The following is a 14,752-nucleotide window of genomic DNA, read 5'->3' as shown; positions in this document are numbered from 1 at the left end:
CCTGAAAATCCGTCCATAACTTTTTGAGTTATCTTGCTAACAAACAAACAAACACACAAAGCAAAGCGATCACAATGCCTCCTGGCGGAGGTAAAAACTACATTTCCAAACTCTCCTGTACCAATAAAATGTGACTAACCTGAACAAATGTGACAACCTGAAAGTCTGTATTAAATTCAGTCCAGTTTGAACTCTTGTCTTCCTGTTCCTCAGTGTTTAGTGTCTTTGTAGATCTGATCCAGAATGCACATGGACTAATGAGAAGTGGAGGAAGAAGACTGAGAAAACTGCACTGATTTTTCTTCAGGTTATTCACATCTTTTTTGTTTGGATACTTTATAAAGTAAGTATTTTCATGATTCAGTGCTTTTTTTTTTTCCCACTTAAACACAGACATAAATTGTCAGTTGTCATTATTTCTAGGTGATTTCTGTTCTTATTTTACTGATTCGGTCCACTGCAGATCAGATCAGACTGAATGTGGAACCTGAAAGAACAGAAGTTTGAGAACCCTGAGTTAGAACATGTCAATGGTGCCAGATCTCAGTCTAGTTCCTATTGGTCACTGATAGAAGTCATATATGGACTGTGATTGGATGAGCTGAGTTCTCCTCCGTGAAAGTCCCGCCCACTGTCATAGTTAGATTGATCTGCATCCAGAACCAGGACTGGAATACAGAACAGAACCAGGACAGGAATACAGAACAGAACCAGGACTGGAACATAGAACAGAACCAGGACTGGAACACAGAACAGAACCAGGACAGGAACATAGAACAGAACCAGGACAGGAACATAGAACAGAACCAGGACTGGAACACAGAACAGAACCAGGACAGGAACACAGAACAGAACCAGGACAGGAACATAGAACAGAACCAGCACTGGAACATAGAAACAGAACCAGGACTGGAACACAGAACAGAAACAGGACTGGAACACAGAACAGAACCAGGACAGGAACACAGAACAGAACCAGGACAGGAACACAGAACAGAACCAGCACTGGAACATAGAACAGAACCAGGACTGGAACATAGAACAGAACCAGGACTGGAACGTAGAACAGAACCGGACCAGGACACTGGTGTCTTTGTTAAATCCTTTCCGTCCGTTCGTTTGCGCCCTCGTTCTCCGTCTGTTCCTCAAATTAAAGCTGCAGGAGTCCAACCCAGGACCCAGCTGTCACTCACATATTTAACCCCTCCCTCCCTGTCTGACCACACCCTCTCCGCTTTGGTTGTTAACGCCCTGGCTCTTTACCGCTCTGTTCTGGGGTTCAAACTTTGGCGTTGGTGAGCCGCTCTCTGTGTTCTGACTGGTCGTTTCCTCCGCAGACATGAACCATGGCGCCATGGACCACAGCGCCATGGACCACAGCCACCATCACACCATGACTCCGCCCCAACCATCCGGACACAACAACGGAGGAGCCGGAGGCGGAGGAGGAGGGCATTGATGGGAACCACAGCGGTCACCTGATGGTGAGGGCGGGGCTTTTATTTTCACTGCAGCCTGATGATGTCAGTGCTAATGTAAATGTAATGCTATCATGCTAACGTAAATGTGTGGTTGCCTAGGCGAGACCTTCTACTTTGGGTACACAACGTGGAGCTGCTGTTCAAGGGACTGTTGATCACTCAGCTGGAGGTCAGTGACATCACACGTCCAGGTCACATGACCAATAGAGGTGTAAGAAAATATCAGTTATTTCATTTGACAGTACTGTATCGGTAGTTTTTGGTATTATTTAAATGCAGATATGTGGAGGTTAATTTTTAGTTTTTCTTTTTTGTTTATATTTATTTATTCTTATTTAACTCTGTTTTATTCTATAATGTTCGTTCCTTTGTTTGGATTGACTCAAATCCTGTTCTGATGGTTAGTTGTGAACTAATAGAATCTGAACATTTGAACAGGATCTGAAACTGGAATGTCTGGAAAACAGAATTTCAGTTTGAACACAGTTGGAACATTTGGTGATAGAACATTAGATCCTGTTGGATCAAATAAAATGTGTTTAGTATTTGTGCAGATTTCTGCTGGAATTCAATTTTTCAAGGAAATAATCATTTTAAAAAAAGAAACAAGCAAAAAATGGCCTTTTTAACAGTATCATGACATATCGCGATATATCGTTTGGTGATCCTAGTGTTGTGATTTGTATCATATCGCCACATTCTTGCCGATACACAAATGGGCTCTGAAGGAACAGAATCCGACTGTTCATGTGACTTCCTCTTTGTGGTCTGTTTTGTGTTAACCCCGCCCCCTGCTCTTCTCATCCAATCAGAGATGGCCGTGCCTGTATCGGTGTGTTCCTATTGGCCATGCTGTATGAGGGGCTGAAGATCGGTCGGGAGGTTCTGTTGCGCCGCAGTCAGGTCAAACGTGCGCTACAACTCCATGCCCCTCCCAGGGGCTGATGGGACGGTGCTCATGGAAACGCACAAGACCGTCGGGTAGGTCGCAGGTCGCTAATGCTAATCATATGGAAAAGCTAATGCTAACTGCAGTGTGCTGTCAGAGTCATGTGACCATCATCATGTGTTCAACTATAGTTTAATGAGTGACAGGCACAGTTTGGAGGGGGCGGAGCCTTCCTGGAAGAAAGCCCCGCCTCTTGAGAGCCTCAGTCAGGTAATCAGGTGTCAGGGTTCGGGTTCAGGTACTGGTACTGGTCCGACCTGCTCTGATCAGATATGGACACTGGGAAACCAACAGGAGGGGCTAACGTTAGCCACATGCTAAAACCGTGGCTAAAGCTAACGGTCATGTTTCATGGTGGAAACAACAAGGTGCTAATGATGCTAAGCTAACTGGGAAATGATACTAACTCAGTGTGTACCTGAACCTGCCCCCAGAATTTAATGAGTGCCACTATTAGCCGCTAAAGCTAGCTGCTGTTCCCTCATGAGCAGTTTTTAACTGTTTTTTAAAACACCTGTATATATTTATTTTGCAAGGATTTTGGACTTTACTGAATTTTCTTCGTACCTACTGAAGACAAATGTGACGTTTGTATGAATTTTCTCAAAATTCAAAAAACTTCCTTAAATCCCGGTGGCAGGAAGTAGCATTTGCACATGTGTTGAACACTTGGTGTTTGTGCTCCCAATCAGTACTATGTGTGGAAAATGCTTCTTTTCGTGGCTGGATTTCTCTGGTTTCCTGCTTTCATCTCATTGAGCAGCTGTTTGCGTTACCGACACACAAACGAGCTAATGGAAAGGCTTTAATGCTAATGTGAACGCTAAATGATCAGTAATACTACCAAGGCTCAATATTTGCACTCATCATGTGGTTTGTGATAAATGCTAATGCTAACTTTAATGCTAGTCCCTTGTCTTGTGCCATCAGGCAGCGGATGCTAAGCCCCGCCCACTTCCTGCAGACCCTGTTACACATCATTCAGGTGGTCGTCAGCTTACTTCCTGATGCTCGTCTTCATGACCTACAACGGTTACCTGTGCATCGCCGTGGCGGCTGGCGCTGGAATGGGTTACTTCCTGTTCAGCTGGCGAAAGGCAGTAGTGGTCGACATCACTGAACACTGCCATTAGCCGCATGCTACGCTAGTTAGCGGCACACGGTCTGATTTTTGCTGATCACAATCACCAAACGTTAACAAACCATCACTCTATGTTAGCATGTTAGCAACATGCTAACAGAAACCCAACAAGTAAAAGATACAGAACACTATGTGGTAACCATGGGAACACACTAACTTCTGTAGTTAGCTGCTAACAGTCATGATCAATCGTCCATGAAAATCACGTAGTTTTGTTTTTTTCTGCGTTTTGTGGTCAAGCGGCCAATCAGAACGCAGATCTCCTCGGATCCTTCTGACTGGCCAAAACACCCTTTTCGGTGCCATGACAGCTGGAAGATTAGTGCTAGCGCTACTAGCCAAATGTTGCCTACATAGCTTACATATACACTTTTAAGTATAGCATCATTAGCGCTCGAATGAGCCAATCAGAGAGCAGTATTTACCAGTTATTTGTTTAAGTAGAATATAATTTATTAGGAATTAGATGTTTAACTTTAATGTGATTCAATAAAATATCACTTTCCTCAGCCAAAAAATATTTTTAGTAAACATTTATTAAATTTCTATCAATTCTTTATTTTAATAAAATTCAGATTCTTTGATCAGTGAGTAAAAATAAAATAGTTTTTTCTGTTTACATTCAATCAGTTTTTGTCCATTTCTTTCGTAATAAACAAACCCAGTTTTGTAATTTCCCTTTTTCCGCTCCGTTTTTTACAGACTTTAACTTTTTTTTTATTTGATTGAAAACATGAAACAGAATGTGTTCAGACTTTTCTGCGTCGTCGTTTTCACTGGAAATGAAAACCACATTGTGAAACTCGAGCCTCTTTCCTGAATTAACAACCAAAAACAGAGTGTTTCCCGTTTTTCCAGTTGGCCTTAAATGCGACACCTGCTGCCTTATCATGGCCGATGACGTAGCCTTCCACGACGCTCGGGGTCTGTTCATGTACGAAGCGGAAAATACGCAAACCTGGACCGGAGACCTGGGAGAACGTCCTTTATTAAAGTCTGCGAAAACTGACTCTAAATACTACAGTACCCATGAGCCTCAGCTACTGTCGCCACGGAGACCAGGCCTCAGACTGGTCGAACAGAAAAAGACAGAAGTGATGTAAAAGACGTAATGACACAATTATGTAAAAAAAAAAAAAAAACGTGTTTCACCAACAGCCTGAAGGCCTGCGTGTGGACGGCTGTGGCTGAAATGCATCCTGGGATTTGTAGTTGTGTAACTGACTCTGTTTGAGTGGCGTCCTGCTGACTTTCAGGCCAGTGGTTTCACTTCAGGAACGACTTGAAAACATTCATGTTTTTGCTTTTGTGTGTTAAAGGAAGAAAAGAACTCAAACTGAGCCGATCTTCCGCTGACTCGGTCGTGTTTTTATTTTTAATCGGTTTGCACTGAGAGGTGGGCGGGGTTAATGTAATGGACCAATCAGGTTGCAGGGACAGACAGGCGGTTACTTGATGTCAACTTTACAGACGCGGTGTCGGATTCGAGCGGACAGGAACGGTTTCCTCTCAGTGTCGATTGACTCGTCTCGTCTCCGTGGTCGTTTTTCTGATGTTTGTAAGAAACGAAGTGATCAAATATGTGTCTGTGAAGGAAACTTTTAGATGAATATTCAAGTGTCTGAAAATGTTTTAATTGTTGCACAAATGCTGGAATCATGAAAAAAATAAAGTATATGAAGAAACGTGTGGTTTGTCTGTGTTTGAATCACCTGGTTTTATTTAGAACAATAACTTTGAGTTCGAACTGTTTCCTCCAGGTTTATGACGGGTTATAAGAGGGTCATTTATTTAGTTTGAAAGAGAATTACAGACAAAAACACTGACAAGAAAAAGGTCAAGAGGTTGAACTGAATACATGTTCATCCACAGTTCTTCTAATGCAGGGCTGTCAGACTCAGTTCAGTTCACTTCCACATTCAGCCCAGTTTGATCTGTGGTGGACTGAACCAGTTAAATAACAGTGAAAAAAGTAAAATTACATTATGATAATGTTTGCATCTACAAAAATCTGAATAACATGAACAACTTCAATGTCTTATGAAAAACAAGTGCAATTTTAACAATATTCTGCCTCAGTTCATCAGTTTACATCAAAATTACAAATACACATAACATAGTAACAGCTATTATATTGGTATAATGCATTTATTTCTCTTAAGATATTTCTGTTTGTTCATATTTGTTCAGGTTATTCACATTTTTTTCTAAAAGGATGGCTTAATATAAACATTTTTATGTAATTTTACTTTTTAATTTTACTTTAATTTTTTTTTTTTTCACTAAAACAAAGATAAAATCTGCAGTTGTCATTATTTATAGGTTATTATGATAATATTTTACTGGTTCTGACCCAAATGAGATTTAATTGGTCTGTATGTGGAATCTGACTTAAAATGGTTTGTACACTATTGATTGTTAATATCTTCAGTGTAATTTTTGCATTTCACAAATTCAGCCCACGGGCCGGACCGGACCCTTTGGTGGGCCAGATGTTTGGCGCCTGTGATCTAGTGCGACTTATTTCAGACTCCGCTTTATTGTCATTAAGTCAAAGGTACATGAGAGAAGGAAACAGAGTTCAACAGGTCTGAGCTTTTGGAACATGTGAAAGAGAAAAGAAGAAAAGAGACAATATAAATAAGATAAGATAAGATATTCCTTTATTGATCCCACAATGGGGAAATTCACAGTGTTGTTAGCAGCATAAAAAAAACATACACAGACATACACATACACATAAAAACAGTCATATAAATTTAAATAAAAAAGTGTTTAAAAGGAGAGTGCAAATATTGTTCGATATGATGTAGTGCAAACGGTTATAAATATAAAAAATATATATATATATAAATATATATATAAATATATAAATACGGATTGAATAACATAAGTGGAGTGGAGGGAGGGTTGTTATTCCACATTGTGCATTGATCTAATGGGAGCAGGACTGGTTGTTCAGTCTGACAGCAGAGGGAAGGAAGGACCTGCGGTATCTCTCCTTCGTGCAGCGTGGGTGAAGAAGCCGGTCACTGATGGTGCTTTCTAGGGCTCTTACAGTCTCATGTAGGGGGTGGGAGACATTGTCCATGATTGATGACAGCTTCGCTGTCATTCTTCTGTCCCCCACCACCTCGACTGGATGGAGACTACAGCCTAGGACCGAACCGGCTTTCTTCACCAGTTTGTTCAGTCTTTTCCTCTCTGCTGCCGTGATGCTGCTGCTCCAGCAGACCACACTGTACAGTATGGCAGATGCAACCACGGAGTCATAAAAGGTCTTCAGGAGAGCTTTCTGCACTCCGAAGGACCTCAGTCTCCGCAGTAGGTGGAGTCTGCTCTGGCCCTTCTTGAAAAGGGCCTGGGTGTTGGCAGCCCAGTCCAGGTTCTGGTTCAGGTGAACACCCAGGTACTTGTAAGAGTCCACTATTTCAATGTCTGTACCCTGGATGTTCACCGGAGAGGGAGGGGTGGCCTTATGCCGGCGAAAGTCCACCACCAGTTCCTTTGTTTTTCCAGCATTAATCTGGAGGCAGTTCCGCTGGCACCAGGCCACAAAGTTCTGATTCAGTTCTCGGTACTCATTTTCGTCTCCGTTGTTAATGAGACCGACAATGGCTGAGTCATCCGAGAACTTTTGTAGATGGCAGTTTGTTGTGTGGTGTCGGAAGTCGGCTGTGTAAATGGTGAACAGGAGAGGGGCCAGGACAGTCCCCTGTGGAGCCCCTGTGCTGCAGACCACAGTGTCAGACTCACAGCCTTTTGTCCTCACAAACTGTGGCCTGTTGGTTAAGAAGTCCACGAGCCATGGTGTCAGTTTCTGGCTCACTCCTGCATGGTCCAGTTTGTCCCTCAGCAGAGCTGGCTGGATGGTGTTGAAAGCACTGGAGAAATCATAGAACATGATTCTCACAGTGCTTCCAGGCCTCTCCAGGTGACACAGGGATCTCTGCATTAGGAAGATGACGGCGTCCTCAACCCAATAAAGGTACCTCCTAATACCTCCTCAATAAAGGTAAATAGGATAGAATAAAAATTACCATAAAATATGCAAAAAAATAAAATAACTTAATAATATGTACAAAATTGCAACATCTGCAGCAACAGTGAAAGAAAGTAAATCCCTGTTCTTTTTTTTTTCTTCCCTGTTTTCTTTTTTTTTCTTCCCCTGTTCTCTTTTCTTTTCTTCCCTGTTCTCTTTTCTTTTCTTCCCTGTTCTCTTTTCTTTTCTTCCCTCTTTTCTTTTTTTTTCTTCCCTGTTCTCTTTTCTTTTCTTCCCTGTTTTCTTTTTTTTTTTTCCCTGTTCTCTTTTCTTTTCTCTCCTCTTTCTTTTTTTTTTTCTTCCCTGTTCTCTTTTCTTTTTTTTCTTCCCTGTTCTCTTTCTTTTCTTCCCTGTTTTCTTTTTTTTTTCTTCCCTGTTCTCTTTTCTTTTTTTTCTTCCCTGTTCTCTTTTCTTTTCTTCCCTGTTTTCTTTTTTTTTCTTCCCTGTTCTCTTTTCTTTTCTTCCCTCTTTTCTTTTTTTTTCTTCCCTGTTCTCTTTTCTTTTTTTTCTTCCCTGTTCTCTTTTCTTTTCTTCCCTCTTTTCTTTTTTTTTCTTCCCTGTTCTCTTTTCTTTTCTTCCCTGTTTTCTTTTTTTTTTCTTCCCTGTTCTCTTTTCTTTTTTTCTTCCCTGTTCTCTTTTCTTTTCTTCCCTGTTTTCTTTTTTTTTTCTTCCCTGTTCTCTTTTCTTTTCTTCCCTCTTTTCTTTTTTTTTCTTCCCTGTTCTCTTTTCTTTTTTTTTTCTTCCCTGTTCTCTTTTCTTTTTTTTCTTCCCTGTTCTCTTTTCTTTTCTTCCCTGTTTTCTTTTTTTTTCTTCCCTGTTCTCTTTTCTTTTCTTCCCTCTTTTCTTTTTTTTTCTTCCCTGTTCTCTTTTCTTTTTTTTCTTCCCTGTTCTCTTTCTTTTCTTCCCTCTTTTCTTTTTTTTTTCTTCCCTGTTCTCTTTCTTTTCTTCCCTGTTTTCTTTTTTTTTTTCTTCCCTGTTCTCTTTTCTTTTTTTTCTTCCCTGTTCTCTTTTCTTTTCTTCCCTGTTTTCTTTTTTTTTTTCTTCCCTGTTCTCTTTTCTTTCCTTCTTCCCTGTTCTGTCTTCTGCTCTGAATGTGTGCAGTTCTGCCTCCGTCCACCAGGTGGAGCTCTGGGGCAACCCCTCCGTCTGCGCAGACTCAGAAGTAGACCCCACTTCCGGGTCGCAGGTGTCAGGTGGATGTTGTTTTTGCTGCGGGTCTCATCCATCCGCTCCTGGTCTTTAAAGCCGCCCCTGCTCCGGTGTCCGTTAGACGCCTCCGCCTCGGTCCTCCCGCTCCGTGTGTCCGTACCCACCCCCCCATGGCCTCCAGGCGGCCGGACAGCTTCGACGGGCTCGGCTACCGCGGCCGCGACGACCCGCTGTACGGGACGGGATACCCGGCCCGGAGCGGCGGAGTCCCCGCGGAGCTGCAGCACCACTGGGTCACCACGCCGCCGGACATCCCCGGCAGCCGCAACCTGCACACCGGAGAGCGGACGCCTCAGTACGACGAGCGGGGAGGAGAGGCCGGAGCCCCGGGAGCCGCGGCCGGATGGGACGCGTCTCAGCCCAGCGTCCCGCCTGCCGGTAGGTCGGTGCGGAGGGCGTTAGCTACATGCTAACGACACAATGGGAAGTGAACGGAGCAGGCTAACGGCTACTGACGGCGTATCTGTTAACGGAAAGGCTTAGACCGGAAGTCGCGGATCAAGCTAAAGCTAACGCTTCTAGCCTAAGGGCTAACAGTAGAGTAGAAAGTGAATGGAGCCGGCTAACACAGGCTAACGGGTCATGAACAGGCTAATGCTAACGGGTCATGAACAGGCTAATGCTAACAGCACTTCTGTGTTTTTCTTTATATTTACAGCCTGTTTGACAAACTACCGGGTTTACAAGGATCCAACAGCACCAGGAATTAAACAAAACAGTTATCCTCCTGTCCTGGGTTCATGCCAGATCCGATAAGTTATGAAATGACTTTATTAACCCCACCTTTGGCAAATTATAGAGTTTACAGCAGCAAAAAAAAAACAAAACAAAACTACATACAGAAACATTCAAGAGGGAAACAAGAAATAAAAGGCAATCCAATATTAACTCTGCTGACACATTTAACATTTGAACCAACACAAAAAATAATAATGGATATGAACTAATGTTGGTGTTAACCACTGACAGATGACAGGATGAAGAAATAAAAAAAAACAAATAACACCATTTATATGTAGAATTTAAAAAAAAAACAACCAAAACTTGTGTTTTTTTGCATCAAAAATATGGTTTGTTTTCGTTACAGACCTGGCATTTAAAGGGTTAAAAATAGGACACTAATTGAGTATTTGGTATTTTTGTTTGTAGTTCAAGTTGATGAAATAAAAAAAAAAAACCAAAGTTAAAATCAAACTGAATAAAAACAATTCTGAGTAAATATGACACAGTGCAGATGGTTGTGTTTTAGGAGTTTAGGACGTCTGACACTGAAGGAGAAGGACTTAGAGCTGCTGTGAGCAGAAATTTAAGACCAGTTTAACCCAGTTTAACCCAGTTTAACACTAGTTTAAAACCAGTTTAACACTAGTTTAAGCCCAGTTTAACCCAGTTTAAGTCCAGTTTAACACTAGTTTAAAACCAGTTTAACACTAGTTTAAGCCCAGTTTAACCCAGTTTAAGTCCAGTTTAACACTAGTTTAAAACCAGTTTAACACTAGTTTAAGCCCAGTTTAAGTCCAGTTTAACACTAGTTTAAGCCCAGTTTAAGCCCACTTTAACACTAGTTTAAATCCAGTTTAAGCCCAGTTTAACCCAGTTTAAGTCCAGTTTAACACTAGTTTAAGACCATTTTAACACTAGTTTAAGACCAGTTTAACCCAGTTTAAGCCCACTTTAACACTAGTTTAAGCCCAGTTTAACCCAGTTTAAGCCCAGTTTAACACTAGTTCAAGCCCAGTTTAACACTAGTTCAAGCCCAGTTTAACACTAGTTTAAGACCAGTTTAACACTAGTTTAAGCCCAGTTTAACCCAGTTTAAGACCACTTTAACACTAGTTTAAGACCAGTTTAACCCAGTTTAACACTAGTTCAAGCCCAGTTTAACACTAGTTTAAGACCAGTTTAATACTAGTTTAAGACCAGTTTAACCCAGTTTAAGCCCACTTTAACACTAGTTTAAGACCAGTTTAACCCAGTTTAAGCCCAGTTTAACACTAGTTCAAGCCCAGTTTAACACTAGTTCAAGCCCAGTTTAACACTAGTTCAAGCCCAGTTTAACACTAGTTCAAGCCCAGTTTAACACTAGTTTAAAACCAGTTTAACACTAGTTTAAACCCAGTTTAACCCAGTTTAAGCCCACTTTAACACTAGTTTAAGCCCAGTTTAAGCCCACTTTAACACTAGTTTACGACCAGTTTAACCCAGTTTAAGACAAGTTTAACACTAGTTCAAACCCAGTTTAACACTAGTTTAAGACCAGTTTAACACTAGTTTAAGCCCAGTTTAACCCAGTTTAAGCCCACTTTAACACTAGTTTAAACCCAGTTTAACCCAGTTTAAGCCCACTTTAACACTAGTTTAAGCCCAGTTTAACACTAGTTTAAGCCCAGTTTAACCCAGTTTAAGCCCACTTTAACACTAGTTTAAGCCCAGTTTAACACTAGTTTAAGCCCAGTTTAACACTAGTTTAAGCCCAGTTTAACACTAGTTTAAGGTGAGACACAACAGACTCTAATGTGCACATGAATGTTTGCGTTTCCTTCGCTGCGTCTCATTGGCTCAGACATCTGGGCCCCGTTCTGAGTGGTCCTATTTCTTGACTAAATAATGTGAATGTTTTTAAACTCCTGTTTGTGTTTGTTTTTCAGAACAGCTGAATCGATTCGCTGGATTTGGAATTGGACTGGTCAGGTCAGAACTTTAAGCTTTCAGTATTTCTATGGTCAGCAAGTGTCTGTGATGATGATGATGTTTATGATGATGATGCTGACGCTGCTGGTGGCGTTGGTGTACGTAGAGCCTGTCAGACGCTGCTCAGGCCGTCACATGACCCCTCACAGTGACTTCCTGTCTCAGTCTGTTCACAGAGAACGTGCTCGCTCATCCCTGCATCGTCTTCCGCCGTCAGTGTCAGGTGACCCATCTTAACCTTTGACCTCGTGTTGGTCTGTGTTTTTCTTCTGCTGCGTGCTGATTGGCTGCTGCCTGTTTCAGGTGAACTACCACGCCCGCTGTTACCACCTGACGCCGTTCAGCGCCGTGGCCGTCATGTACAGCATCACCAAGGCCCAGGTACACGTTCACCCGGCGCTAACAGCTCAAACTGTGATGTCAGAAGGTCACGGGGGTCAGAGGTCACAGGGGTCAGAGGTCACAGGTTCAGTCCGGTCAGTGTTTAACAGCTGTTGTCCCATGCTGCGTTCAGGGTCCTAAGGCGCTGTGGAAGGGAATGGGAAGCACCTTCATCGTCCACGGAGTCACTCTGGGAGCTGAAGGCATCATCAGCGAGTTCACCCCGTTACCACGGTAACCACACATTCACCCCGTTACCATGGTAACCACACACTGTAGTGTCAGTACGACTGTGGAGTTCATATTTGTGTACAGGGAGAGTCACCTCACTTTACTGGAGTACTATTGTAGTATTATAGTAGTATTATTGTAGTATTACTTAGTTTTCCCTGTAGTTTTCCCTGTAGTTTTGCTGTAGTTTTCCCTGTAGTTTTGCTGTAGTTTTGCTGTAGTTTTGCTGTAGTTTTCCCTGTAGTTTTCCCTGTAGTTTTCCCTGTAGTTTTGCTGTAGTTTTTCCCGTAGTTTTGCTGTAGTTTTTCCCTGTAGTTTTCCCTGTAGTTTTCCCTGTAGTTTTGCTGTAGTTTTGCTGTAGTTTTCGCTGTAGTTTTCGCTGTAGTTTTCGCTGTAGTTTTCCCTGTAGTTTTCGCTGTAGTTTTCCCTGTAGTTTTCCCTGTAGTTTTCCCTGTAGTTTTCCCTGTAGTTTTCCTGTAGTTTTTCCCTGTAGTTTTTCCCTGTAGTTTTGCTGTAGTTTCCCTGTAGTTTTCCCTGTAGTTTCCCTGTAGTTTTTCCCTGTAGTTTTTCCCTGTAGTTTTGCTGTAGTTTTTTTTCCTGTAGTCATTCGTCTGCCACCCTGTGTGTCCGTCCTCAGGGAACTCCCTCACCGCTGGGGTTGGAAGCAGCTGGCTGGACATCTGCTCCTTAAAGGGTCAGTTTTCTTTTTTTTTTTGTCAGTTTTTTTTCTTTTTGTCGTGGAATAAACGTCACAAACCCGGCGCTTTGGTCCGATCAGCTGATTGGACGTTCAAACTGTCCACTTGTCTCCTGGTGTTTACCTGATGCCTTCTTTGGGGGCGGGGCTCGTGCTTTGACCCCGCCCCCGTGTGTCGTCCACAGGTTGACGGCGGTGGTGGCGTTGCCGTTCTACTGCGCCAGCCTCATCGAGACAGTTCAGGTGATTATTGACACGCTTTTATTTTGAAACTCCCCTGCTGTGTGTCTGACTGCGTTTCCCATCATGCCTCTCTCCTCAGAGTGACATCGTCCGTGATGATTCGTCGTCCGGTCTGTTGGATTGCGTCCGTGAAGGTCTGGCCCGCCTGCTGGGCGTCGGTGCTCCTCACAGCCGTAGACTCCTCCCCCTCAGCTGGCTCCTCCTCCCTGCCGCGCTGCACGCCGTCCTGCGTTACGCCGTGGCGGCCTCCGTCCAGCGGGTGGCGCTGTGGCTGCACCAGCGCAGCAAGAAGCAGGCGGACCCGTCCAACCCGCTCGACGCCTACTTCCCGGAGCTGGCGGCGGCGTGGGCGGGGTCTCTGGTGGCCGACATCGTGGTGTTCCCGCTGGAGACGGCCCTGCACCGCCTCGGCCTGCAGGGGACGCGCACTATCATCGACGCCACTGATGGTGCTGTGGCCGCGGCCGCCGGCGGCAGCCCGCTGGTCCTGCCCGTCAACACGCAGTACGACGGCTTTGCCGACTGCCTCCACGCCATCCGCCGCAAAGAGGGCGGGGCTGGGTTCTACCGCGGCTTCGGAGCGCTGGCCACTCAATACGCGCTGCACGGGGCGCTGCTTGCCGCTGCCAGGACACTACTGAGGCTGCTGCTGCTGGAGGGGCGGGGCTAGAGGTCGCCATGATGATGGGAGCCAGCTGATCACAAACATGAACTGTAAACTTTTAATTTGAAAAACTGAACATCAGATGGATTTTATTTTGTGGACAGGAAGTGATCATGTGACCTTTAAAGGAATAGAGCGCATGTTTTCACCTGAAACCGGATCTGAACCCACGACCTCAACAGAACCTGAACGTGGCCTTTGGGTTCACTTGGATCAGGTCAGAGGTCACAGCAGGTCACTGACAGGGTCACATGACACGCCGTGGCCAATGGCGTCTGTCCAAGAGCCGGTCAATGGCGGTCTGAGGGTCAGATCCAAGATGCGTTCAGGTTCAGTGGGTTCAAACATGTTCAGATGTTGAGTTGGGTTCTGGTTCCGGTTTTGGTTCTGGTTCTGGAATCCACAGCTTCACTTCCTCTGTCTCTGTCCAACTTTTGTGCCACTTCCTGTTCCTGCATGACATCACATGTTCAGTATCCTGTCAGCTGATCGCTCCTGTTTCTGTGTGTTAATAAAGTTTCATGAAGCGCAATTTATTTTGTATAAAGTTGTAAAAATGTGTTGAAATAAATCAATATAAGATGTGATCAATAATTAGTAATAATAAAGGAAGTGAGGTTTCAGAATAAAAGCCTGGAATTAAATGGATTTTGAAAAGTTCAATTAAAACAGTTAAGGTTGGTAATAAATATTATTATTATTATTATTATTATTGTCATCTATAATAGATTTAAATGTTAAAAGTGTTAGATTTTTTTTATGAATTTCAGCTGAAATCACTGGTTCTGCACTTTTCTGTTGAAGTTTAATTTGCACTGGAGTAAAAAAATAAAAATGTCGTAAAAATCTGTTTGGATTTTGTCAAACTTAAAATGGTCAAAAGTCCATTTCGTTTTTGAAAAGGACTGAATTAAAGTTTCACAGTTTCTGAAACTCGTGGATGGAGTTTTTTTTTTTTTTTTTTTTAACTTTGTTTCAATGTCATTGTTTCAGTTCAAATATTGTTCCGTTCATTCTGCTTTT

The 14,752-nt window shown here is 43.1% G+C and overlaps 2 protein-coding genes across 2 annotated transcripts; both read left to right on the top strand.

Annotated features, from left to right (window-relative positions):
* The first annotated feature begins 1,339 nt into the window (after nucleotides 1-1,339).
* Nucleotides 1,340-3,692, top strand: LOC115416152 (high affinity copper uptake protein 1-like). The gene is given in 5 exon segments (XM_030129877.1): nucleotides 1,340-1,452; nucleotides 2,294-2,387; nucleotides 2,389-2,462; nucleotides 3,361-3,427; nucleotides 3,429-3,692. Coding segments are annotated over 5 exon segments (483 nt in total). The 3' UTR covers nucleotides 3,564-3,692.
* A 5,099-nt stretch (nucleotides 3,693-8,791) lies between these two features.
* Nucleotides 8,792-14,558, top strand: LOC115416131 (solute carrier family 25 member 46-like). The gene is made up of 8 exons (XM_030129849.1): nucleotides 8,792-9,200; nucleotides 11,471-11,513; nucleotides 11,679-11,736; nucleotides 11,817-11,894; nucleotides 12,028-12,128; nucleotides 12,763-12,819; nucleotides 13,008-13,065; nucleotides 13,145-14,558. The coding sequence occupies exons 1-8, from the start codon at nucleotides 8,933-8,935 to the stop codon at nucleotides 13,733-13,735; spliced, it is 1,254 nt and encodes a 417-aa protein (XP_029985709.1). The 5' UTR covers nucleotides 8,792-8,932; the 3' UTR covers nucleotides 13,736-14,558.
* Nucleotides 14,559-14,752: the final 194 nt, after the last annotated feature.

The sequence above is a fragment of the Sphaeramia orbicularis genome, unplaced genomic scaffold, assembly GCF_902148855.1.
Source record: "Sphaeramia orbicularis unplaced genomic scaffold, fSphaOr1.1, whole genome shotgun sequence".
Lineage (NCBI taxonomy): Eukaryota > Metazoa > Chordata > Actinopteri > Kurtiformes > Apogonidae > Sphaeramia > Sphaeramia orbicularis.
This window is presented reverse-complemented; position numbering and strand designations above follow the sequence as displayed.

What these genes read in the sequence shown, in the direction of transcription:
- LOC115416131 (XM_030129849.1), top strand. Translation starts at nt 8,933, where the DNA reads ATGGCCTCCAGGCGGCCGGACAGCTTCGACGGGCTCGGCTACCGCGGC. An exon ending in GCCCAGCGTCCCGCCTGCCG is followed by an intron (nt 9,201 to 11,470) that starts GTAGGTCGGTGC and finishes TTTGTTTTTCAG; the next exon opens with AACAGCTGAATCGATTCGCT. An exon ending in GGACATCTGCTCCTTAAAGG is followed by an intron (nt 12,820 to 13,007) that starts GTCAGTTTTCTT and finishes TGTCGTCCACAG; the next exon opens with GTTGACGGCGGTGGTGGCGT.